The sequence below is a fragment of the Ctenopharyngodon idella genome, chromosome 20 (genome assembly GCF_019924925.1).
Source record: "Ctenopharyngodon idella isolate HZGC_01 chromosome 20, HZGC01, whole genome shotgun sequence".
In the NCBI taxonomy this organism is placed as follows: Eukaryota; Metazoa; Chordata; class Actinopteri; order Cypriniformes; family Xenocyprididae; genus Ctenopharyngodon; species Ctenopharyngodon idella.
The window spans coordinates 6,020,814-6,047,503 of record NC_067239.1 but is presented as its reverse complement, the minus strand read 5'-3'; the positions used below and the strand labels follow the sequence as shown (position 1 = coordinate 6,047,503).

The window sequence follows — 26,690 nt, the reverse complement described above, 5'->3', positions numbered from 1 at the left end:
AGGAATCGGGTCTCCTTTAAGACCCTGAGTGATCCCATTTGTTCAAGAGACTTTTAATGGGTAGTATTTTTAGCGCCTGATTATAATTCCTGCAAAATCACGTTATGATTTATATCGTTTAAAATGTGTTATAATGACCATTAATGTCTATTAAACCAGATGGTTCATATACTATTATATAACTGAAGTTATAGGTTGTGAAATCAAGCATTTCTTGTTCTAACTGTTTTGTAGTTAGCTTATGTACTAGCATAGCATACATCTACCTAATTAGCCTGCTAGCTTAGCTTATATTATATTATGTATGTTTTTTGCTTCCAATATCTGTTTCCAGTTTGTTTTATTATGCAATAGGCATTCATTTTATATTTCAAGTATGTTGTTTGTGCACTTAATGTAATAAACATCATACAATAGTGAAATAGGTTATAATTAGTCAAGACATCACGATAACAACTTTTGATCAGGCATTACCGCCTGGGTCCTAAAGGAGACCCGATTCCTAGGGGGGACTCGATTTCTCGTGACACCACTTCAAGTTGAACACTATGAACGCGTCATTAAACTATTCATACAACAGATTCGTTAAAAACAGATTTGTTTTGAACCGAAACACCATTGTGTGCGGTTTTTGTGAGTTTGGAAAGATTTGCGTTGACCTAGCAAAAACAGACAACTATAATTGGCAACATTATGTAAGTTACTCAGTTTGAAATGTATGTTTATTGAATTGTTGTATAAAAGCGATAAATAGCACAGTCTCAATCGCAGTGTTCTTACTAGATTTGGCCGTATCGACACAAGGTCAGTATTCGTCCGACATTACAAAACGCAGCACTCTTTCTCGTGTGATGTTTCTTGTAGGGACAGTTCACCAAATATGAAAATTCAGTCATTATTTACTCACTGTGGTGTTCTAAAGCCGTATGATGTCCTTTCTTTTTCGCAACACGAGGAGAAATAAAATGTTCTGCTCACCATTGACCACAATGGGAATGTTGACCTTCTTCTAACTTTAAAAAGGTCCTTTTTAAAGCTTTAACAAGGTGACCATTTATTGCCTTTATATGCACAAGCACAAAAGGGACATTCAATCTTTAACTTAAATCGAACTTCATTATAGGCTAGGCTTTAATTTGAACATAATTATGCATAATTGACTCTTGTCTGAATGTTATGTGTGGTTTTGTGTTCATTTGTTTACCCAACAGCTATATGAGGATGTGATTTAAGTTTAGAACTCACAAAATTATTCTACTCCCAGACTGCCACAGGCTACAATACCACATAGGCCTATTGTTTTAAAACTAATATTTATTTTGTTTATTTTTTTCTCGAAAAGAGTTCATCCACTTGTGTGCTCTCTGAGCGCATGAAAGCTTTTTAGAGGTAGGCTACACGCGGGTATTTTTCTCCTGTGTAAATGAGCGGGACACAGACATTGGTGTCAGACTCTCCCTCTCTTTCTCTCACTCACTCACTCGCTCACAGCTGCAGAGAGAAGCAGCGCAACACACACCGTACAGCAGCACACGCAGCGCGATGGTGCGCGTCTCTCAACTTAACAGCGTTTCAACACGGAATCAAACTTGAGGACTTGTGAGAAAAGTCCGTTTATCAAGATTGTCAAGTGTTTAACCTTGATATACGCAAAATGGAAAACAAACTATTTCCAGGATCCTAACACAACACCATAACGAACAACCTCATGGTGATATCCACATGAAGGACTAAAGACGCGCCACGCACGGTCACCTTCGCTGTTGAGGAGACTTGCGAGAGGATCCCAAGTACAGCATCTGCTCCGTAACAACGACACGTTCCTGCCAGCAGTTACGACCGAACCGGATCCCGCAGATCAATGAAGAATGCGCGAGCGCACGCACAGTCGATGAAGCCGGCGGCGGGATCATGCGTGTTCTGCCCGAGCCGAGCGCGCAGTCACTGCGGCTGGTATTTCTTTTCGTCTTCGTCATGGATGTAGCGCCGTCCCCGGCTCTAACCGCCGGCTGCCCGGACCGCTGCGTGTGCGACGACCAGCTGGTGGTCCAGTGCGCCTGGCAACAGTTAAGCGACTTCCCCGTGGATCTCCCGCTGGCCACCCGGCAGCTGATCATCTCCAATAATCGGATCGGCGAGTTGCCGGCGCTGCAGCTCAACTACCTGTCGGACCTGGTATACCTGGACTGCAGCAACAACTCGTTGACGGAGATCTCCGAGTCCACCTTTGGAAACCTGCGCAAGCTCGCCTACCTGGATCTGTCTTTCAACAGCCTGGCGCAAATCGAGGACCGGACGTTTGGCCCGCTGGCCAGCCTGGTGATGTTGAGGATGACTGATAACCCGGGGCTGTCGGAGATCCACCCGGACGCGTTCGCGGAGAACGCGGCGCTGCAGGTGCTGGACGTGAGCCGCAACAACCTGACGGCGCTCAACATCAGCTCGTTGATCGCGCTGCCGGCGCTGCGCTCTCTGGGGCTCAGCGGGAACCCCTGGAGATGCGACTGCGACACGGAGGACCTGTGCCTCTGGATCCAAATAGAGGGCTTCAAGTTCCAAGGTTAGATGCGCTTCTTTAACTGCACTGGAAACTTTCTAAGTTCAATATGCGTTTAAAAAAAACGGGGAGCTGTGGTTGCCAGGACTTAAACTGAGGATGTTTACAGGGATTTGAGGAACTGTAGGATATATGTTATTAAGTGATCGGCTATAATGTTATAATACCAACCTATTTGCGATATTAACATCTTTTTGTTACTGTGAAATGTACTAATAATAGCACGTTGTTTAATTGAAGTCTACACAGCAAAAATTTAATCAAAATGGCTCCAGCAAATGAATTACAACAATGACAGCACAGACGTGATAGGAATTCTGTGAATTCTTCCACATGATTTACAAAGTGATACCTGCTTTTTACTTGGTAAAAAACTCATAATTTTAATAATAATTTACCATAAAAGAATGCTTATTGCCGATTTTTAAACATTATTTAAGTTATATGGTGATTTAGGCCTAAATATATTTACAATATTTTACAATACATTGACATTTTGTCTTTTAAAATATAATATTTAATATAATATGTTGTACTGTAATATGGTAAGTAAATTACAGTCAATTATTCTTGTTATTTTTTTTATTTATTTTATTTTTTTGTAGCTTGAAAATGGACAAAACAAGCTTTTGTGTTGCACCCAGCGGTTGGGTTAAATGTTTAATGTGCTGGGTAGTTTTATTGTTTAAAAATGGCTGTATTGCTTGCTTAAAATGAACCCAAAGTATGTTGGAAATTAACATTTATTAAAATGTTTAATAACTTAACATTTATTAATATGTTTAATGAGTAATAATTAGACGACAAACATTTATTGAATTGCTTATTAGGGTCATTGATGAATAAGGTTTTTAAAAGTGTAAAAAAAACATAATGGAGACATAATTAATTTTGAAGTTTTATTAAGTGTTAACAATGAGATTATGTGGTTTTTGTAATCAATTAACACTGCTTTTGTCATTTTTTTACAAGATGGACAAAATTTGTTACCAAAAAAGTCGGTTTAACCAAAATTTCGGTTTTACCGAATGACACTTTTGGTTATACCGAATGATGATATTTTCAAACAAATCTAACAGGCTGATATCTAGCTAGCTAGGTAGCTGGCAAAAGGACAGTCAAACATTTTTTATTTAGTATAAGTTTTTAAAATATTACAACATTTTCCATGTTTTATAGCAGTTTCGGGACATGCGTATGAGCAAGTGAAATTTTTCAAATAGTTAAGAGAGAGTTAGTTACTTTGCTTCACGACCATGTGGTCCTGTGCAGGTGTCTGAATGATGTCACATCCTGTCACATAATATTGACAGCATGACTTGATCCAAAATGGTCCCTTTATATTGGTTACTCCAGATGACATCAATGAAATTCATTTTTCTGGACATTCTTTCTCATAACAAAGCAACGACTTCTACACAAAATTTTAATACCATTTTGCACTATGTTGATATATGATGTTATAAAATCACGTCAGAATAAAAATTTAATACATTTATTACATTTTAAGATATTTTAATCACAAATGAATTGGCTGTATTGGCCTTTGGACGGTTAAACCGAATGACCTTTTGACACTTCATTTGTTTTTACAGTGTGAAATTGCAAATTAGTGATTCATTGTTTAATAATTAAATGACTTACAGTACACATAATACAAGCACACTGGAACAGGTTATGATCATCTCTTTCAGGTACGAGCCGAAGCTTTTAAACGCTGCTGCATTAACAAATGTTATTGCCTTTCCTCCAGGCATCATAATTGAACGTAATGAAAGTGCTAATTATTAATTAGTCATTTAGTTGATGCTTTTATACAAGGTGTCCTAGTACACATATTATGCAGTCTCCCTGGGGTAATTTGTAGTTAAGTGTCTTGATCAAGGGCACAGTGTGTCACCACTAACAGGCAAGGAGTAACCATATTTTCAAGATTGGTTGTGAACCAAATGTAATAATTTAAGATTCACTTATTTCAGATTAGTCAAGAACTAATCTACAGCCCCAACTTCTGGGGTTTGACCAACAACCAGCCTGAATTTTCAGCCACTGGAACAGATTTCCTTTTTGCTAAAGTGAAAGCTCAATGTTAAATACTAGAACTGTCAGGAAAATATCATAAAAGAATGTAAAAGGTTTGAGGTGATTTCAATTCACTCCAGCCCAACAAATGACCTTACTGTGAAGGAGAGAGAGGAAGGGAATGAAAGGCCAGCTAATTATCTCCACCATTAGACCTCAAGAGTGAGAAGGTCTTTATCAGTCTTATCACTCCAGTTTGCGTTATCGAGTTATTCAGGCTGTTAATTTGATCTGAAGGCTCCGTCTCAGTGGAACAGAGGGCAGGACACAGACCCTGTGAACACTGCGGCTTCAGAGGGCAGGCTGGCTCTGTTTACAACATCACCGCAAAAGACGTGAAAGATATAGAACAATATGTTTGGTGGGAAAAACAAGATATCATTGTGTAACTGCATGTCGATTGCTCATTTTAGAGGGGTTTTGGGTACTTGTCAGCTGTTTAGGATGGGAGACCAGCTGGTCAATCAGCTAAACCACCTATGAGAGCAGCTAGACTAAATTAAACCAGTTAAAGCCAGTTTAGTCTTAGGGCAAATGTACTTAAATGTTAATCTCCACACAAATGTGACATTTCAAGCGTAATGCTCATAGTTATTTTAGTCAAGCAGCTGTAATTGAACTTCAGATGTGTCTGCTTGACATGACCTGTGTCACTGTATGTAGATATCATTCATGCTGAAGTCTTGTGCGTATGTATCCAATTTGTTTTCAAAGGTTATTTTCTGTTTTGCCGGCAAAGTTTAAAACCTTGCTTTTGTGCAAAGACTGATTGAGAAGCGAACATGTGGAGCTTCGCTGTTGTCTAAAATGCATTAGGACAGATTACCATTTACACTACAAACAGGTTTTGGATTCACTTTTTACCTCTGAATGTGGTTTTCATTATTTGATCTCAAAGCTTTTGGATCCCATTTACAATTTGGATCTCATTTACAACTTTATTTAGCGATGATTGTATGTTCAAACTGCTCACAACTCTGATCAGGTTTTGAGATCTGGTATTTAGGACTCAATCTACAAACTGTCATTTTGAAAGTGATGAATATCTGGTAGATTACCATATGATTTCAGCTTCAGCAAAATGGCAAGAAACTTTAGTATTCAAAACTGTTTCAGTGTCCAAAATTGTTAACTCATTTGGTTGAAGGTCCAAATTGCAGTTTCAGAGCAGCTTCAAAGGGCTCTACACGATCCCAGACGAGGAATAAGGGTCTTATCTAGCAAAACTATCGGTTTTGAAGTTGGAGGAGAAAATTAGATGAAGTTTTTCGCCCTACCGTGGTACTTCCACCTATGTCATGCGTGACCTTTCAACGTAATGCGTGGCGTATCGCAGAGCAGTGTAAGACGAGCATTTGTGGTTAAAAAGGTATATACATTTTTATTTTTAAAAAAAATGACAAATTGTTTCGCTAGATAAGACCCTTATTCCTCGTCTGGGATCGTGTAGAGAGTAAATGATCAGGAAATTTTCTTTCAGAAGTGAACTAATTCTTTAAAGGGTTAATTCACCCAAAAATGAAAATAATGTCATTTGTCACTGACCCTCATGTCGTTCCACCCCCGTAAGACCTTTGTACATCTTCGGAACACAAATTAAGATATTTTTGATTAAATCCGATGGCTCAGTGAGGCCTGCATTCAAAGCAATGACTTTTCCTCTCTCAAGATCCATAAAGGTACTAAAAACATATTTAAAACAGTTCATGCGAGTTCAGTAGTTCTACCAAATTATTATAAAGCGACGAGAATATTTTTGTGCGCCAAAAAAACAAAATAACGACTTTTCAACAATATAGTGATGGGCTGATTTCAATACACTGCTTCGGAGCTTTATGGATCGAATCAGTGACTTGGAGCGCCAAAGTCACGTGATTTCAGCAGTTTAGCCATTTGATAGGAGAGCCGAGTCACTGATTCGATTCGTAAAGCTCCGAAGCAGTGTTTTGAAATCGGCCCATCACCGTATTGTTGAACAGTCGTTATTTTGTTTTTTTGGCACAAAAAGTATTCTCGTTGCTTTATAATATTAAGGTAAACTACTGAACTCGCATGAACTGTTTTAAATATGTTTTTAGTACCTTTATGGATCTTGAGAGAGGAAATGTCATTGCTGTGAATGCAGGCCTCACTGAGCCATCGGATTTAATCAAAAATATCTTAATTTGTGTTCCGAAGATGAATGAAGGCCTTACGGGTGTGGAACGACATGAGGGTGAGTAATAAATGACATTTTTTTCATTTTTGGGTGGACTAACCCTTTAAGCCACAAAAAAGAAGTCAATTTGGTACTTGCAAACTGTTTGAGAAGCGGGTTTATGAGAGCGCCACTTACTGTATATAGATCAGTGGTACACGCACTTTTGGTGTGAGTAAGAAACCTGTTCGAATGACTAAAATTATGCGCAATACAAGCACTATTCTACAAGAAGACGAGTGAAGGAAAGTGTGTCAGTTTGCTGTCGGAGAGAAGAGAGCACGAACCTGATTGAGAACCACTGGATTAAAACCACGTATAGACTGAGTTTTTAACATTTCATGTGTTTTTTCAGACACAAATGGATTTGATTTGGGGTTTGCTAAAAACTGATTTTGAGGGCTGTCTGAACAAAGCCTTTAATTTTGCAGAGCAATTTTGTTCTTGGTGTTTTATCAGCTGTTATACCATAATGAAGCTGTTAAAGATAGAACATAGAAAGTATAGAAAGAATAACAATGCACACAATCTGCCCAATCCATCTTTCTAGAAATAAGTCAATGCAGTCTCAGAACTTAATTGAGAAAATGGAGCTTTTCCAGACGTTGAGATTGAACATAAGCCCTGGCCTTTCTGTTATCGGGGAACAAAACCCCAAGAATGCGAAATCCTCATTTCGTTCAGTCTATTCAAAGATGTGCTCTCTGTCTGCACATTGTCTCTCTCCTGATTAGACTCTCTGACGTTTTGGTGTTGCCGTGTCCGTCCACTGAGAGCAGATGCTAATTATGTCTTTTTTTAAAGTGGATATGAGAATTCTTGTCCCATTATATAATCCTGTCCGAGTGCTCTGGCTGCACCAGCTTACAAGAGCACTCATGCCTCTCTCTTAATCACCAAATATTACCAGTTTCAGACGAGAATGCTTGTGCGTGAGCATATTAAAGGGATAGGGAAAATTCTGTCGTAATTTATTATTTACCCTCATGTCATTCCAAACTTGTATGACTTTCACTTTTCTGTGGAACACGAACAGAGCCATTTGAAGAATGGGAGCTTTTAAGCTCAAACAGGACACATCATAAAAGTATCATAAAAATAATCCATATGATTTGTGTGCTATAAGGCTGTGTCCTAAAACATAGGCAGCTGACTTGTTGCCTCACTGCTTTATCGGGCAATGACTTTGCAGGCATGCAGCGTTTGCGCATGGAGGCTTCTCACAAAACTGATTACGGACAGAATTCTGAGACAGCGTAACAGTTTAATGATCTACAGCAAACTAGAGCGAGCTTTGGTGATAACTATGCGAATATTTAATTACTTCAATAGTAATTTCTCACTAGAAATGACATCAAAAGTGGAAAACATTGATCAAAAATGTACATTTACACAAATTGACCGCCAACCGCAACTTTCAGCTGCCATCTTTATTTTTTAGCTCAATTGTCGCAGAACTAAACGCACAGGATTGTGGAATATCAAAGGCAGCGAAGGATAACATCAGCACTACCTTCAAAAATCGATCAGATGTATCTCAGGAGACAGGAAGTGAAGCTAAAATTGTTAACTAACGTGCATTGATGCCTTCCTACCTTGGAATTAGGGCTGTGAATCTTTGGGTAGACAGTGATTCAATTCGATTCACGATTCATAGGTGTTCGATTCGATTCAAGAACGATTTTTGCAAATTCAGAATGATTCGATACGAGACGATTCACATTTAATCCGATGCGATTCGATTAATTCGATTCGATTCTGCATTTTATTATGCATTCATAGGGTTATTGAAATGCTTCCCTCAATGTGTCTTAGTCAGGGTAAGAATTACACAGCGGCCTTCAGGAGGTCCGAGAGTAAGGGCAAAAAACAAACAAACAAACAAACAAACAAAAAACAACTTTTGTCTGTTGTTAATGTTAGTTCTTAATGATGCTACATAACTTTATTTTAATATTCATATAAAAATTGGCATTTGCGGAAATTTACATAAGCCAAAACTTTAAAAGGGCTTTAAAAGTATTGTTAGGCCTAGTTCATATATAGTTAACTAGTGTAGGATAGTGTTAAAGGCTACACAACCTTATTAAAGTGTTCCAGGTACATTAAACATACTAATGCTTACATGGAGAGCCTACCCTAGAATATCATGCACTTTCCCAACTAATCCTAAACTAACTTTTCTTCACGGAATAGTAAGAAAAGCCCTCTTTGTCCTCATTTTCCTTACGATGATTCTGAAAGAAAACGTGCTGTATTTCTACTGTTGCTATAGTAACGAACGCAACTTTAACGCGCATCTGATTGATAAACCGCGCGCTCTTATGTCAGTGTTGTTAATGTTGTAGTTATTTCAGCAGTTTCCTAGTTTTAACGACATTAAGTACATAATTTCATTTATCATCCATTGAACTGTGAGGATGCATTTAGACACTTACATTATGTGTTTGCTCCGTCCATGCAATAAATGCGCGCCTTGAAATTGCCCTCCTTAAAACTTCAGTATTTTATCTTATCGAAAATAACGGCGACGTTTCCAGGCAATAAAAGTGTTTTATTTCAACAGTAGTGACCACGCAATGACTTGGCAGCTTTATCAATGGCTTGAGCAGTTTGACTCAGAACTGTTGCTGTCTTAACAGAAAGCTGTCATCTGCTCATGTGAATAGCAGTGGCCGTCCTGAGGAGAGCTCAAACGTGGCCTACGGATGGAGCACGAGCGCAATCCAGAGAGAGCCGGTAAAGAGTGCAGCCGCGCGTATCTGTGAAGGAGAGCCGTGAGGGAGGGCGCAAATGACGGCGCACAACGTCTCCATCAGTTTGCGCATTAAGTAATTTAATGTTTATATATTTTAAAGCACTGAATCACTATAGAATCGCGATTAATCCGATTCTTGGCATTTTACATCGATTATCGGCCTAAATTAACGATTCACGATTCAAAAAACATGTTTCAAGATCGATGCATATGCATCGTCAGGATTTGTAATCGATGCATCGAGAAAACGAGTGAATCGTTACACCCCTACTTGGAATGCATCCTCCTAAGGCAGAATTTTTAAGCTTTAGGACACAGCCCAAGTCTTCTGAAGTTATTCAACTTGACTTAAGAGAAGTGATGTCTGATTTGTGAACGAATCATTCTTTTGAGTCTAGACTCTTCCAGTTCTGGAATTAAACTCATTGTCTCAGTGATCTGCACAACAGTTAGGGTTAGTTCACCCAAAAATGAAAATTCTGTCATCATTTACTCACCCTCATTTTGTTTCAAAACCGTAAGACTTTTGTTCATCTTCGAAACACAAATGAAGATCTTTTTAATGAAATCTGAGAGCTTTCTGTCCCTCCATTGACAGTCTATGCAACTACCACATTGTCGCTTCAAAAAGTTTATAAAGAAATCGTAAAACTAATCCATATGAATTAAATGGTTTAGTCCAAATTTTCTGAAGAGACGCAATCGCTTTATATGATAAACAGATTGAATTGATTCTAGAACATTTGGAATAAACTCACAGAAACCATTTTTATGATGCAAGCTTTAGTCGACATTCATTGTAGTTGTTTTGAACAACATAAAGGTAAGTAGCTCTTCCAAACCTGTATGACTTTCAATGCACAATTTTCATTTATGGTGAACTATTCTTCTAATGCACTCTCTAATGTCTACTTGTAACTAAAAATGGATAAAAGAATGTAATAATACTCTTTTGTGTGTGTGTGTGTGTGTGTGTGTGTGTGTGTGTGTGTGTGTGTGTGTGTGTGTGTGTTAGTGTGTATGGAGTCTATTAAGTGTGTGTTTGGTGCAGATCGAGTGACCACTCTGTGTGATTCACACCACTTTAGCATCTGTGAGTCATTTCGTGTTTCTGCCTCCCTCTTTCTCTCTCACACTGAAATATTCTCAAACAGGCCAGCAAAATGCTTCTATTTAAATCAATGTCTTAGTCCGGTGCTGTATGCTAATCACAGTTCTCAGCACATGGTTCCTTAAGAAGAGAAAAGGCCAAAACCAATATTGTAGAATTGATGTCAACCTGCTATAAATGCAGGATGAAATCCTGATCCATCACCATCCTCCTTCAGCTTTGGACATTATTGATCTTCAAAGATCTCCTCTGCAGTTCATATGTATGGAAAGACATTTAAAGCTGTTTCTTTGGTTTCATACACACAGGCTTAAGGCTTGTGCTGTCCTAACAAACCCTTGAAAGGATTTTTTGAGTGTAATTACCTTCCTCTGTTGACATATTTACTATTGAAACAAAAGGACATTTTGAAGGGCTTGTCCTTTTTGTTAAATAGCCAATAGCTTTTAGTTTGTCACAGCCCAGCAAAACTATGATTTGCTCAGACTGTCCTCCAAAAAAAAAAAAACGACCCTATAGGTCGTTTTTCAAGCACCTTATTATGACCTATATTTACGTTTTAAAGTCATGCGCCCTCTAGCTGCCGTAAAAATAATGACAGTGTCGTGTTACGTCTGTCGTCATGAAATGACGTATGACTGTCGTTACCATTCAAAATGCGTGTTCGTTTAAATGCAATGTGTGGACTTTTTACACCATCTGTCCTATTTCCATTTAGCAAAACTCATTTTGTTTTATTATTAACAACTACATACACTCCACCCCACCCCTAAACCTAACCTTAGTGATTTATAGTATATACACTTTATGAGCACATGCGTTCCCTGGGATCGAACCCACGATCGCATGATCACATGATTGCATATTGTTATATATTGCAATGCTGTGCCAATTGAGCTACGCGAAACCCGAAATATGACGCAGATAAAAGGGAACAATGCATTAAAATGAAAGTGTCTTGTTGTCGATAGGGGCGCAGCTTTAGTAAACGCTCCTGTGGGTCGTATTTCAGGCGTATTGGTTGGAGAACATGTTGCATTTGCTACATCATCTGAAGCCAAAATGATCTTTCTCTATTAATTGCCAATCAAAATGAGGCTGATCAAATGAAATATAAGCAAGAAACATAGTGCTAATATTTCATTATGGTACAGTAGATATTTTACCAGTGCCAATTGTGGACTTCTCTGATGCTTTTTATGTCACTATGGAAGCCCATTTCTGCCCCGAGTTAAAAAAGAAAAAAAAAAAAGTGTGTGCTTATTTTCTTTTAATATTTGACTTTGTGACTTTATATTTTGCAATTGAATTTCATATATCACAAATGCAGTTTTATATCTCACAGTTGACTTTTTATCTCACAGTCGCAAGTTCGTTGTTTGTTATTTGCGACTTTTTATATCTCACAGTGTAACTTTATTTCTCGCAGTGTGACTTTTTGTGTTTCGATGTTACTAAATATCGCAATTTGGCTTTTTATCTTTTTTTCTAATAATTGTCTTATAACTCATAATTGCGACTTTATTTAGCATAATTGTGATTTTAAATCTTAGAACTGCGATTTACAACTTTGTTTCTCAAAATTGTGACTTTGGGCCAGATTTACTAACAGCTTGCACCAGCGCAATCCCTCTTTTGGCGTTAAAAAACTACTGTCGGGATTTACTAAAGACACGCAGTGCAAAATTAGCACTGAAAAGACGTGGACTGAGTTGTTTTTGCGGCTGACCTTATTGCATATGCATTTGTAGGAGTTTCCCTTTCAGACGCAAAATTTATGGGAGGAGAGTATTTAAAAGAATCACGCAATGCGATTTACTAATGTTTGTGCTAGTCAATTTACTGGTATTTGCGCCATTATTTAACGCCCAAAAAAAGCCTTAACCCATTTTGCGACATAACTGCAATTGTTGCTGCTAGGAGAAGACACTGCAGAGAACAGAGAGAGTGTGGTAGAAGGGAGAAAATATTTTCAACTCGTATTAATTTCTTTGGAATGCCAGAGGAAGACGTTATCCGAACATATTGTTTGTTGGCCTATCATATATATATATATATATGTGTGTGTGTGTGTGTACGTGTTTGACAGATTACATATAACAAGTTGCGCCTGTATCGACCCGCACCTGATGAGCATCTGCTCTGCTTAACTGCGACCCAACGCTAATTTGCACTGCTCTTGGTTGATTGCGTTGGTCATTATGTAAATGATTTGACTGCGTCTGTGTTCTTTAATTTGTGCGTCAGCATCAGATCACATGCAAAACCTGCCACTCCCATCGGCACATTTGTGGAATTGCGCTCTCACGCTAATTTGCCCCGTTTAATAAATCTGGCCCTTTATATCTTGCAATGTAACTTCAAATCTCACAATTGCAGCTTTATATCTCACAATTGATTTTATATCTCACAGTTGCCACTTTGTTTCTTGCAATATGCAGATTTTCTAGCTATTGCGACTATTTCTTATAATTGTAATAATCTGGGTGTGATTGATACCTCCCGATATGGCTTTTTATATCTCACAAAGTGACTTTATTTCTTGCAAAATGTGTTTTTTATATTTCTCGATGATATCTCACGATGTCATATTATATCTCCCAATTGCGACTTTGTTTATGATAATTGTCTTTATAATTCTATAATTATATATCTCTGCAATTATATTTTCCGTAATTGTGACTATATCTTACAACTGTGATTTACAACTTTTGTTTTAAATTGATTTATTTTAAACTTTCACAATTAATATATATATATATATATATATATATATATATATATATATATATAAAATTGATTATATAGACAGTATTGACAGTAAAATTGATTTATTTTAAACTTTCACAATTAATATATATATATATATATTTTTTTTTTTTTTTTTTTTATTACTATGAGGCAGAAAAGCGCCTCTATATGTCATAGTGCAGGATGGTGTCTGACTTGATATTGAAGTGCTTGGGACTGTGCTGGACATAATTTTTCTAGGTCTATAAAGTCTGCAAATTCCATCTGGGTTTGGTCATTACATTATTTCTACAGTGACAAGAAACACAGGCCAGTAGCAGGAGTGTTATGATGTTTTATGTTTTCTGGCTTGATTACTTTCATTTTGTTTTTGTGTGTGTGTGTGTGTGTGTGTGTGCTCACATCTCCGTTCTCTATTTGTTCTGGGCCTCTGAGAGCCACTGGTTTCATTAACTCGCACATTGAAGACTTCCTCCTTTGGGATACCTCTGCTCTCATTGTTTAGTGTGTGTGTTTGTGTGAAGTGTGTTTCAATCAGGTGTCTTGTGCTGAGAAATTCTTGCTTAGTTCAAATGAAGTTTTACTTCAAATGAACATAGGCCTCATTTCACAGGCACAACATTCATTTTGAGTTGAAAAAGTTTCATGCTGCTCTCTGAAGCTGTGTTTTTGTTCTGTAATGCGCTGAAGTGTTGACACATGGATGTGTGCATTTGGATGTTCAGATGTGAGAGGTAATTGTGAGTCCTCTAGCATAGTAAATGCAGCGTATGGGCGTGTGGGTGTTGCATACTGAGTGGATGCAGAGGCATGTGGCGACGCCAGATGCTTCTGCTAATAGGGTCTGATTTAAAGGCGAGCCTGGGGCTCACGGTAAGTTCGCTAAGTGCCACCTCATTCGGTGGGCACAAAGCGCATTTAAAAAAGGAATGCGACAATTGTGCATAGTGCGTTTAAAGACACCGTTTACACTATAGAGTATGTGACAAATACAGTTTATAAAATAGCAACTGTTTGTCAGAGGATGTATATCAGTAACAATTTGTTTGAAATATCTAGTTCAGTCATGAAACTCTAGAGGGCGTAGGCTGATAGGTCCTTTACATGCAATCTGAAAGCAATCACATCATGGCACAAGTTGATTGGCCTCTGCTGATCCTGTGGCCAATGAAATTGCTTGCTCAACATTTAAATAGTCTGGTTCATTGTTTGCTGTAGGCTAGACCTTTCCTCTGAAAACCCTCCACCTCCCTAAATCTGTTACGGGATTTATGTTTGTCTATTTATGAAGCAGCATATCTTACATGCTCACAGCAGTGTGTCTGTGTATCTATTAGCAAGTTCATATTGCTCTGCAGCAGCAGCAGATCTAAATCATTGTCATATTTAATAACATGCTAAAATTATTCCAAGAGCTGTCATGACTGAATCATATTTAGTGGTTTCACTGGAATGGAGATCGATCAGATGAAGAGATATTGAAATAGAGCATGTATCTGTGACAGGGGGCATCATGAGAAACTAATTTGAATTACACTACCGGTCAAAAGTTTTGAAAAATTAAGATTTTTTCATGTTTTTGAATAAAGTCTCTTCTGCTCACCAAGGGTGCATTGATTTCGTCAAAAATACAGTAAAACAACAATACTGTGAAATATTATTACAATTTTAAACAACTGTTTTCTGTTTCAATATATTTTAAAATGTGACTTATTCCTTTGATGGTAAAGCTGAATTTTCAGCATCATTACTCCCGTCTTCAGGGTCACATGATCCTTCAGAAATCATTCTAATATGCTGATTTGCTGCTTAAGAAACTTTTTTTATTATCATCCATATTGAAATGTCACGATCATGTCTTGCTTAGTTTTGTTGTCATGTTCTGTTTAGTTTCTATGTCTTAGGGTGTGTCTCAATCAGTTCCCTAGCTCCTGAGCTTGTGAATCAGTATATCGAGTACATGAATTCGGGCACTGGTAAGGACAGTAAAGGACGCTGGTTCACTACACATTGGGACACTGATGACTCTATTTCCGGCGACATGACAACGTCCTCATTGTACAACATCATTACTGGTATTTATGAACAACAGCAGAGCTGATATCTTTCTGACATTACTTGTAATGTTATTTAAAGTACATTATGATAAATACTTTGGTTGTTACATATATGTGCAACATTTCAGCCATAAATCAATTATAAATGTTAGCTAGATTGTGTTCGAATTACCTGTCTAACGATGTATGTTTATGCTGAAATACAATAAAATAATGGTTTCTGTTTTAAAAACATATATCGCATGTCATTATCAGTTGTAATGTGTAGTGAGTTGGCTCACGTGATTTAAGTTTCGCACTTCAGATCTTCTGTTAAGGGAACATAGTGAGCATCGATGCACCTTGGGTTTTGCGGTGCATTGGGGGACTTTTTAGGGAGTTAACCATCCAGTGCGCTGGAAGAATTCTGCGATTGAGACAGCCCTTAAAATGGTCGACTCCCTGTTCAGTGCCCTGAGTACTGAACTAGGGAGCTGATTGAGATAGTCGACATGAGTTCTCATTCATTGTTTGTTACTATGGTTTTTGATTAGTGCACACCTGTTTCCTGTTTAATTAATGATCTTTCCCAGTGTATTTAAGCCCTCTGTTTCCTCAGTGCATGGTTCTGTGTCATCACTGATAATGTGTGTAGTGTTTCACGTTCTTGGTGTTTATTATTATTTATACTTTTATTCAGCAAGGACACATTAAATTGAATAAAGAAATTTACATTGTTACAAAAGATTTCAAATAAATTTTGTTCTTTTTAACTTTCTATTCATCAAATAAACTTGTATCACAATTTCCACAAAAGTATTAAGTAGCAGAAACTGTTTTCAACATTGATATTAATAAGAACCAATAATATTTGATAATAACTGAGCATCAAATCAGCATATTAGAATGATTTCTGAAGGATCATGTGACACTGAAGACTGGAGTAACGATGCCGAAAGTTCAGTTTTGCATCACAGGAATAAATTACATTAAAAAAATTAAATTAGAAAACAGTTATTTTAAGTAACGTATTACTTTTTCAATTTACAACAAAATATCTAAGTTACTTTTTCAAATAAGTAACGCAAGTTATTTTTTCACATTTATTGATCATCTACTCTCCTATCCCCATGTTGAGAGAAATAAAGTGCAGAGGTGTTGTGTGCGCTGTGTGAACATGATGTGAGCATGCATTTACTCATCTCACTTGCACAAAAACATTCAGTATTCCTCAAAATGAACAAAAACAGTGAAATGCAATCTTAGAATTTTACACAAACATGTAATGATTAAATATATTAAATTACACAAATATACTTTATGTATTTAATCTCACTTTATTGACCAATGTCTTTGCTGCTGACCTTCAATGATCCAATTCAACCATACTAATAAGAAAAAAATACTTTAGATTTAGAAATAAGAGTGTTGAACTTTCTTCTCCTGTATCCTATTCTTCTTCAATCCCGAATGGCAGCACAGCTGGAAGGTTTGTTTGTGCAGCGCCCTCTACTGTACAGGCATAAATATGCATTTCCTTCAGCCTGAGGCTTATACATTTCAGTAATTTCACAAAAAAACAAACAAACAAGCTCAGCCCAGGTGAGAAAAAGTAACGCAAAAGTAATGTAAAGCATTACTCTTCATAAAAAGTAACTAAGTAACGCAATTAGTTACTTTTTAGGGAGTAACACAATATTGTAATGCGTTACTTTTAAAAGTAACTTTCCCCAACACTGGCTGTTGTTAATACTATTGGTTTAGGGTTTAGTGTAGGTGGTACTTTCAAAGTTCAAAGTTCATCTGTTTTGTAAAAAAAATGATTTTAGCGCCACTCACTGGACATTTCACTGGGAAAGTGTCACGAAATATGCCTAAAGCAACTCAGTATCATTTTGCAGAAATGTTGCCACAGACGCATATTTCCGATGAGCCTGGTTTGCACTTGATATGTCGATCAGAGTGTCTCTTCCTGTCTAAGTGGGTGGTTCTTGGCCAGAATAAGCTACAATGTGGAACAGACTTTATGTTGATAGTCAAAAGCGTGGCTACGCACGACTACTGACAACCACACAATCAAACAGCCAATCATCCTCTGGAGGCACATAGTGCTTCACATTCTGTATTTTTGCTGTGAATTCACACTTCATGTGTCCTCATTTTCTGATTGTTGAATTGTGGCAGCTCATTGAATATCTCTCACTGCCTCAGTCTATTAAGAGCAGAACTTATAACCAAGGGTCTCATCAGGATAGGAAAGATTACTGCTGGCTCATCATCTACTGTATCTCATAATAAACTAGTCTATGTTGATTTGATTCTGTATAATTGTGATGCAGCGTGTCAGAACGCATGATGATATTTCTCAGCAGCTCTATTGTTTCTGGATCAGCTGCTGGAGAGGTGACGGTTCTCCACACTGTCAGCAGTTTCAGAATGATGACTAACAGAGCGAGAGAGAAAGAAACCGTGAGGGAGAGAGATGACCGCCTGACAGAGCAGGGTTCTTTCTGTTTAACACACACCCAGAGAACTTTATTTCAATGTCTGAGACATATTAGCTCTGGTTCAAGCCCTAGTGAGCTGAATACACACTATTTTTAGGCAAAATAAATGGAAAGACTATTCCAAGTCTTTTAAACTGTTTACTAGAAGGGGAAATTAATGAAGGACAGAGATCAGCTCCCTAAAAAATTAATGAATTCTGGTCTTATTACTGATCGATATTATAATAATAATATTTTAGTAAAGGATTCATTTACTATAGCTACTAATTTTAATACACTTTTTTTTTTTTTATTCAGTCAATGAGATAACTCAGCTTTTTACCTTAAAAGGTATTACTTATAGATTAATTTTGCTCAATCTATTTTTCAAACAGAGGAAGTAGCTGAAGTAGTAGTAGCTAATTTTCTTGATGCACTAAAAACCTCTAAAATGGGCTTGATACAAAAATTTTAAAATCTAATAAAGATTCTTTAGTACACCCAATTACACACATGGTCAATTTGTCCTTTAGGCAAGCAGCTGTCCCATCTGCTTGGAAGGTGTCTACAGTTATCCCAATTTACAAATCTGGAGATAAATCAAATTTAAGTAATTATAGGCCTATTAGTATCCTTTCGATAACATCTAAGGTTGCATAAAAATGGGTAGCTAAGCTTTTAACTAATCATCTAAATAATGGCTTTATATCTTTATTTTCAATGCAATTTGGTTTTAACAGAAATTATTCAACGGAATCAACTAATTGTTTGTTTGTTGAGAAAGTCAAATGCTTACTAGATAAAGAGTGCGTGTGTTGGTGCTGTCTTTTTAGATCTAAAGAAGGCATTTGACACTGTTGACCATCAGGTTCATTTATCTAAACTAACCAATTTAAATTTTTCCAATGAGGCAATACTTTGGATAAAATCATATCTTTCAAATGGGAAACAATGAGTGTGTACTAATGGTACACACACATTGTTGGATGGTACTAATTCTTCTTACCTTGCTGGCCACAAGGGGATTCCACAAGGCTCCATCTTGGGACTTTAGGAACCATTAAAAGGTTTTGGCCTGAAGACCGAAGAGTACGGGAGGAAGAATAAGGGGTCAACAGGTCAGTAATGTACTGGGGGGCCTGTCCATGCAGAGCTCTAAAAGTCAAAATTAAAATTTTAAAATCAATTCTGAATTTGACAGGAAGCCAATGTAGTGAGGATAATACTGGTGAAATATGAGTCCTTCTGCGGGTTCCTGTTAAAAGCCTGGCTGCAGCATTTTGCACCATTTGAAGACGACCCAGCGAGGATTTATTTAAATAAGTAAAAAGAGAGTTACAGTAATCAAGACGAGAAGAAATAAAAGCGTGCATAATCATCTCCAAGTCCGCTTTAGACAATAGCGCCCTCAATTTAGAAATGTTTCTCAAATGATAAAAACAATTTTTGACCAGCTGTCTAGAATGACTGTCCAAAGACATAGTTTGGTCAAACATAACACCAAGACCCAAGGAGCCAAGGTGCTGTTTAATTTGAGATAACTTATGGTCTGGAGCGAAGATTAAAGTTTCAGCCTTTTTAATATTCAATTGTAAATAATTATTAAATAACCAGTTCTTTATAGAGGACAGGCAGTCCAGTAAATCAGTTAACTTGTCAAACTCAGAATCTCTAAAAGAACAGTACAGCTGGATGTCATCAGCATAAAAGTGATAAGATACATTTTTAAAACCATGAATTATTTCACCAAGACGGCGAATATATAATAAAAACAAAATGATATGCTTGTTTTATTTATTAGGTCTGGCATGGGCTTGCCCCACCTCTGTTCAATGAATTGAAAAAAAGAGGACGGGTTGTGGTACTAGATCTATTGATAGAGGGGATTGTAAGGAACATCTTTTGGACAGAAAGTATATGAAGTAAATATTGGAATAGCTTACTGCGGTCAAAAAGACAATGTTGTACTTATCACGCTTTTAAAGATCATCTTAAAAAGTGGCTTATGACGAATCAGTAGTGTAAATATTTTACTTAGAAATTTTAAATTATGTGTTTGGGGTATTTGTCTTTTATGTAGTGTTTAATGTATATTTGAGTATGTGTCTTTGTTTGCACCTGCCTAGGGACTGCGGAAGTAAATGAGCAACGTGGCTATAATCCAGCTTGTTTACATTTTGTATTTTATACTAATGTTCATTAACATGCATTATCCCGATCAATTAAATAAACAAATTCAAATCCAAAAAGGTGGGAAATTATGCTCCCTTATAATAAAAAATTAGTTTTGTCCAAATTCCAAGGCAGCACCACATAAACTTCATGGTGAATGGCAATCCCAGAATGCAGTGTGAAGCACTTAGAGGAAAATATTGAGGAAAAATGGAGGATGAAGAGTAACAGCAGGAAATGAAATGTCAGAGGGAGACAGCGTCTCTTTTGCCTCCCTTAACCGCATCACTTTCTCATTGAGGACAAGTGTCTTCTCTTGGTAAAAGCTGTATGAGTGTTTAATCAGGGTTCCTGAGCCATCAGGAGGCCCCGCTAAAAGGTTGTTTTTGGCAGTTGTGTGAATCACAATACTAGCAGAAAAAAATGTGTGTGTGTGTGTGTGTGTGTGTGTGTGTGTGTGTGTGTGTGTGTGTGTGTGTGTGTGTGTGTGTGTGCGTGTGTGTGTGCGTGTCTGTGTATATACACCGATCAGGCATAACATTATGACCACTGACAGGTGAAGAGAATAACACTGATTATCTCTTCATCACAGCACCTGTTAGTGGGTGGGATATATTAGGCAGCAAGTGAACATTTCGTCCTCAAAGATGATGTGTTATAAGCAGGAAAAATGGGCAAGCGTAAGGATTTGAGCGAGTTTGACAAGGGCTAAATTGTGATGGCTAGAAGACTGGGTCAGAGCATCTCCAAAACTGCAGCTCTTGTGGGGTGTTCCCGGTCTGCAGTGGTCAGTATCTATCAAAAGTGGTCAAAGGAAGGAACAGTGGTGAACCGGCGACAGGGTCATGGGTGGCCAAGGCTCATTGATGCACGTGGGGAGCGAAGGCTGGCCCGTGTGGTCCGATCCAACAGACGAGCTACTGTAGCTCAGATTGCTCAAGAAGTTAATGCTGGTTCTGATAGAAAGGTGTCAGAATACACAGTGCATCGCAGTTTGTTGCGTATGGAGCTGCATAGCCGCAGACCAGTCAGGGTGCCCATGCTGACCCCTGTCCACCGCCGAAAGCGCCAACAGTGGGCACGTGAGCATCAGAACTGGACCAGAGCAATGGAAGAAGGTGGCCTGGTCTGATGAATCACGTTTTCTTTTACATCACGTGGATGGCCGGGTACGTGCGTCGCTTATCTGGGGAACACATGGCACCAGGATGCACTATGGGAAGAAGGCAAGCCTGGCGGTGGCAGTGTGTTGCTTTGGGCAATGTTCTGCTGGGAAACCTTGATCCTGCCATCCATGTGGATGTTACTTTGACACATACCACCTACCTAAGCATTGTTGCAGACCATGTACACCCTTTCATGGAAACGGTATTCCCTGGTGGCTGTGGCCTCTTTCAGCAGGATAATGCGCCCTGCCACAAAGCAAAAATGGTTCAGGAATGGTTTGAGGAGCACAACAACAAGTTTGAGATGTTGACTTGGCCTCCAAATTCCCCAGATCTCAATCCAATCAAGCATCTGTGGGATGTGCTGATCAAACAAGTCCGATCCATGGAGGCTCCACCTCGCAACTTACAGGATCTGCTGCTAACATCTTGGTGCCAGATACCACAGCACACCTTCAGGGGTCTAGTGGAGTCCATGCCTCGAGGGGTCAGGGCTGTTTTGGCAGAAAAACACAATATTAGGAAGGTGGTCATAATGTTATGCCTCATCGTATACATATGTATATGTATATATTTATTCCTGTGATGCAAAGCTGAATTTTCAGCATCATTACTCCAGTGTGTCTCATGAACCTTCAGAAATCATTCTAATATGCTGATTTGATGTTCAAGAAACTATTATTATTATAAATGGTGTGCTGCTTTATATTTTTGTGGAAACTATGATACACTTTTTTCAGGATTCTTTGATGAATAGAAAGTTCTCTTCTTACTTTTGAACACTTCTTAAACAAAATGAACTTCAAATGACTTGAAACATGAATTAATCTTTGAGTGAATCACTGAGGATTTGATGACTAATTATCTGAAGAGAAGGTGAACAGATGAACAACATTTAGTAATAACATAAAAGATGACTGTACCTGTATTATTGTAGTACTTACTTAGATACTAGCCTGGAATGTTGCATATAGTCATAAGATCTGTATTATACTAATCTCAAAGGAGAAAACTGTATACCACATATCGATTGACTTAGAAGGACAATAGATCAGTCCCATGACCTCCATCCATATTGGGAAAGTGCCCTCAACTTCACGTGTCCTCTGATATCTGATGTATATGTGTGTACGGATGTGTACGTGCGAGTTTTTTGAGGGGGCAGATCTGGAGAGAGTATTAGATTCATATCTTCAGCAGTGAGAGCGATGCCTTCCAGCAAGAGCTGTTTGAAGGGAAAGAGAGCAGCAGTTTGTGCCTCTGAATGCTTGTTGTTCTCTGCAGTATGGTATTGCTTTCACTCTGTCCCAGTCTCTTGATTTTTGCCCTGTTATTCGCTCCGTCTCCTCCTGATGAAGTGCGCTGGTTGGCTGAAGGGTATCTGAACTGGACAGGCTCATAGGCACAGAGCCAAAGAAGTGGGCGGGTTCAGGATGAGCGTTAAATATTCATGAAGAAAGGGATCACAGCACAAGGAGAAAAGCCGAGTGAGAGGGGATAGAGAGAAAAACAGATTAGGAAATAGAAATGCAGAAGTGGAACATAATGGCTGTTAGTAGTCTACAAAGCTTAGATCACAAACAGATATCTGCAGCCTTCTGTTATTTCCTCTACCAGTCAATCATGTTTTTGACAAATTTCAAAAATAGATTTGTTTTTTTCAGTTTGTACAGGTGGGAATCTGTAGACACCTCAGGATTTGATTTCAATTCAGTGAGTCGGATTCCAAATGATTTTTAATGCATCTTAATTTTTCAGCCATAACAAAGTTATGTGCTGTGAACGAAGTCGTTGACTCGATGATTTACATGTAGTTTTTAGATGTGACACAGGCCTTAGAGTGGTTCGGTAATGACCTTAGCGAATGCTTAGCGAATGCTTCCTCTCAGAGGAAGGTCACCTGACAGACGCTCAGCGTAATCTACCTCATGGTTCACTCTGATGTCTTTGGTAGTAGCAAATAATGTACATGTTCTCAAGGGCTTTCTGAGGTCCTTTATTTAGCAATACCTGCAGTTGACATTCAGGAGAGTTGTTGACCAGAAAGTCTGAATTTACCTGAATTTTCTTACCAAATTTTAAAGTAATGCAATTCTTCTCAAATAAAAAAGTAACCAAAGTACCATGGCATATATTTACATCTCTTATTCAGTTTGCTTGTGCTGATATTATTAGTTAGAATTGTAATTTTGCTATTTACAAGACATTATTTTGCAATTTGTAGAAAGGTTTTTTATTTTTTTACTCAGTAACAACAGTTCTTACTAGAGATGCACCGATACTAAATTTCTCCACTGATACCGATAGCCGATTATTCAGAGTGATATCTGCCAATACCGATGGTTTGGGGATTGTGCCTTTTATACCTTCTTTTAAATTAATGATAATTTCAGTATAATTAATAATTATTCATTATATTTTTAATTCTATTTTGAAAGAAATGCATAGAAAAACTTTATTCTCTACATTTCATCAACTTAATATTTATTAACTCTCTGAATGTTTATCCATATAATTTAACATTATAACATTATTAACATTATAATTTAATGTTAATTCATATAATTAATATTGAACATCAAACTGGTTTCTTAGCACTTTCTTTACACAAATTTAGTGCATTTTCCTGCTCTCTTTTAATTGACAGGATACATCGGCCCTGGCTATCAGCTGTTTTTAAAATATCGGCTGATAGCATATAGTGTGAAAATTTGCTTTTATTGGCGATACCGATTATTGGCCGATATATCGGTGCATCTCTAGTTGTTTGATACTAGTCAAGTGTTTGTATTTCACCCTTTGTATTGTCACAACCTGTCGTGTTTTCTGTTTAATATTCAAGGACCCTTAAAGGGATAGTTCACCCAAAAATGTAAATTTGATGTTTATCTGCTTACCCCCAGGGCATCCAAGATGTAGATGACTTTGTTTCTTCAGTAGAACACAAATGATGATTTTTAACTCCAACCATTGCGGTCTGTCAGTCGTATAATGCTTGTCAATGGGAACTCCATCTATAAGAGTCAAAAAAACATGCACAGACAAATCCAAATTAAACCCTGCGGCTCGTGACGACACATTGATGTCCTAAGACACGAAACGATCGGTTTGTGTGAGAAACCGAACAGTATTTATATCATTTTTCACCTCTAAAACACCACTATGTCCAACTGCCTTGCGCATCCGGTTGGTGAGGTCTGAAAACGCGTTCTAATGACAGAAGTGATGTCTTGCACTCATTATGAATGCGTTTTCGACTACCTCTGGAAGAGGTCGAAAGTAGACAAGCTGAAAATGTTTTACACCCCGTTTGCACCTGTATTTAGCGTCGTCCACCTGTGATCCGACTGACCAAAACGCATCTTAATACCAGGTGGAAACAGGGCCTTAGAATGGTTTTTAGAACTACATCTTTATCGTTATCGTCCTTGGTGTGAACGGGCCTTTAGTTTGTTTTTCATCATTTCCTGTGTTAGCTTTGTTTTCTTCTGTTGCTATGGTTATTCATTGTTGCATTGATTCACACACACCTGTTTCTCATTTCCTCATTTGTTCTCTGTGTATTTAATGCTTTCATTTCAGTTGTCTGGTGTTTGTGTTCATGCACGCTGTTACGTTGCCTTTCTCTTTATTTGGATTATCAGTGTTGGATTATACTGTTTTGTTTTTGTTAAATTGTTGACATATATACACCTCACTACAAAATTGTGAGTTTATATCTCAGAATGTGACTTTGGTAACACTTTATTTTAGGGTCTTTTAACTAGTTGCTTATTAGCATGCATATTACTAGAATATTAGCTATTTATTAGTACTTATTAAACACATATTAATGCCTTATTCTGCATGACCTTATTCTACATTCTTAATCCTACCCAATACCTAAACCTAACAACTACTTTACCAACTATTAATAAGCAGTAAATTATGAGTTTATTGAGGGAAAAGTCGTAGTTAATAGTTTATATGTGTTCCCTATACTAAAGTGACTTTATACCAATTATGACTTTGTTTCTTGTAATTTTGTTTTTATTTCTTGTAATTGCAACTTTATTTCTCATAAATCAGACTTTTCACAGTACTGTTCAAAAGTTTGTTGTCAGTAATTGTTTTTGAAGAAATTAATAATTTTATTCAGCAAGGATGCATTATATTTATCAAAAGTGACAGTAAAGACATGTATAATGTTACTAAAGGTTTCTAATTAAAATAAATGCTGTTGTTTTGCAGAACTGTTTTCAACATTAATGAATAATAATAATAAATGTTTCTTGAGCACCAAATCAGCATATTAGAATGATTTCTGGAGGATCATGTGACACTGCAGAGTAATGATGCTGAAAATTCAGCTTTGATCACAGGAATAAATTTCCTTTTTTATTCAAATAGAAAACACTTATTTTAAATTGTAATAATATTTTACAATATTACTGTTTTTACTGTATTTTTATTTTTGATTAAATAAATGCATCCTTCTTTCAAAAACAAAAATATCTTACCAACCCCAAACTTTTGAACAGTAGTGTATCTCACAATGTGACTGTATAGATGTCATAATTGTGACCTTTTTCACATAATTTGACTATATCTTGCAGTGTTATGTTTATTGATTTTAAACTTTATCATTTTCAATTTTTACTCCGAGATGCTTACATACAAAACACAGATCAGCACACAACAGAGCCCAGTACAAATGTACAGCCAGGCATACACATGTACACTGTACTACAATGTCATTGCAGGATAAAGGAAATACATACACAGCAACACACATCGATACACAACTGCAAAACACACACAATAGAGTTGAGCACACTTTTTTTAAAGCACTGCTGCCTGAGCAAATTCCTGTACAATAATCTTCCTCCCCACTGCACGCTTATCAGGAAGTCCATCCCCATTGAGATTCAGAATGAGAGTGGGAAAAAGTCTCCCACCTTCGAGCACTTCATCCTCTTACAGATTAACATATGCAATTACATAATTAGCTGGCTTTAAAAATAGAAGGCCGCTCTGCTGAATGCATTTGAACTCAGCCATGCTAGACCTGCACTTACTGCTGGAGAGCTTAAATGTTTTGAAAATGTGTTTGCTGGTGTGAGAGAGGGACAGCCTGTCACTCATATTAGATCACCGCAATAGCAAACAAAAACCACCCAATCAATCCCCCATTAAAAAACAAGCCCCGCCCTACTTTTTTTTTTTCTTGTTCGAGAAGCCGTTTCACTCAGAATTACTTCACAATAGGGAAAAAAAGACAACTTTTGCAACTTCCGTTTCATGCCGAATTTAAAAGTGTGAAAAGACCTTAGGGCCCTATTTTAACGATCTAAACGTATGGTCTAAAGCGAATGGCACAGGTACACTCAGGGCA

At 37.5% G+C, this 26,690-nt stretch overlaps 1 protein-coding gene across 1 annotated transcript in view; it reads left to right on the top strand.

Moving 5' to 3' along the window:
- The window catches only part of LOC127502757 (leucine-rich repeat-containing protein 52-like), a 52,552-nt gene continuing 25,862 nt past the window's right edge, over positions 1 to 26,690 (top strand). The window contains exon 1 of the mRNA XM_051876065.1: positions 1 to 2,560. Coding sequence (XP_051732025.1) covers positions 1,912 to 2,560 — 649 coding nt within the window. The 5' untranslated portion in view covers positions 1 to 1,911. The remainder of the gene's footprint in view (positions 2,561 to 26,690) is intronic.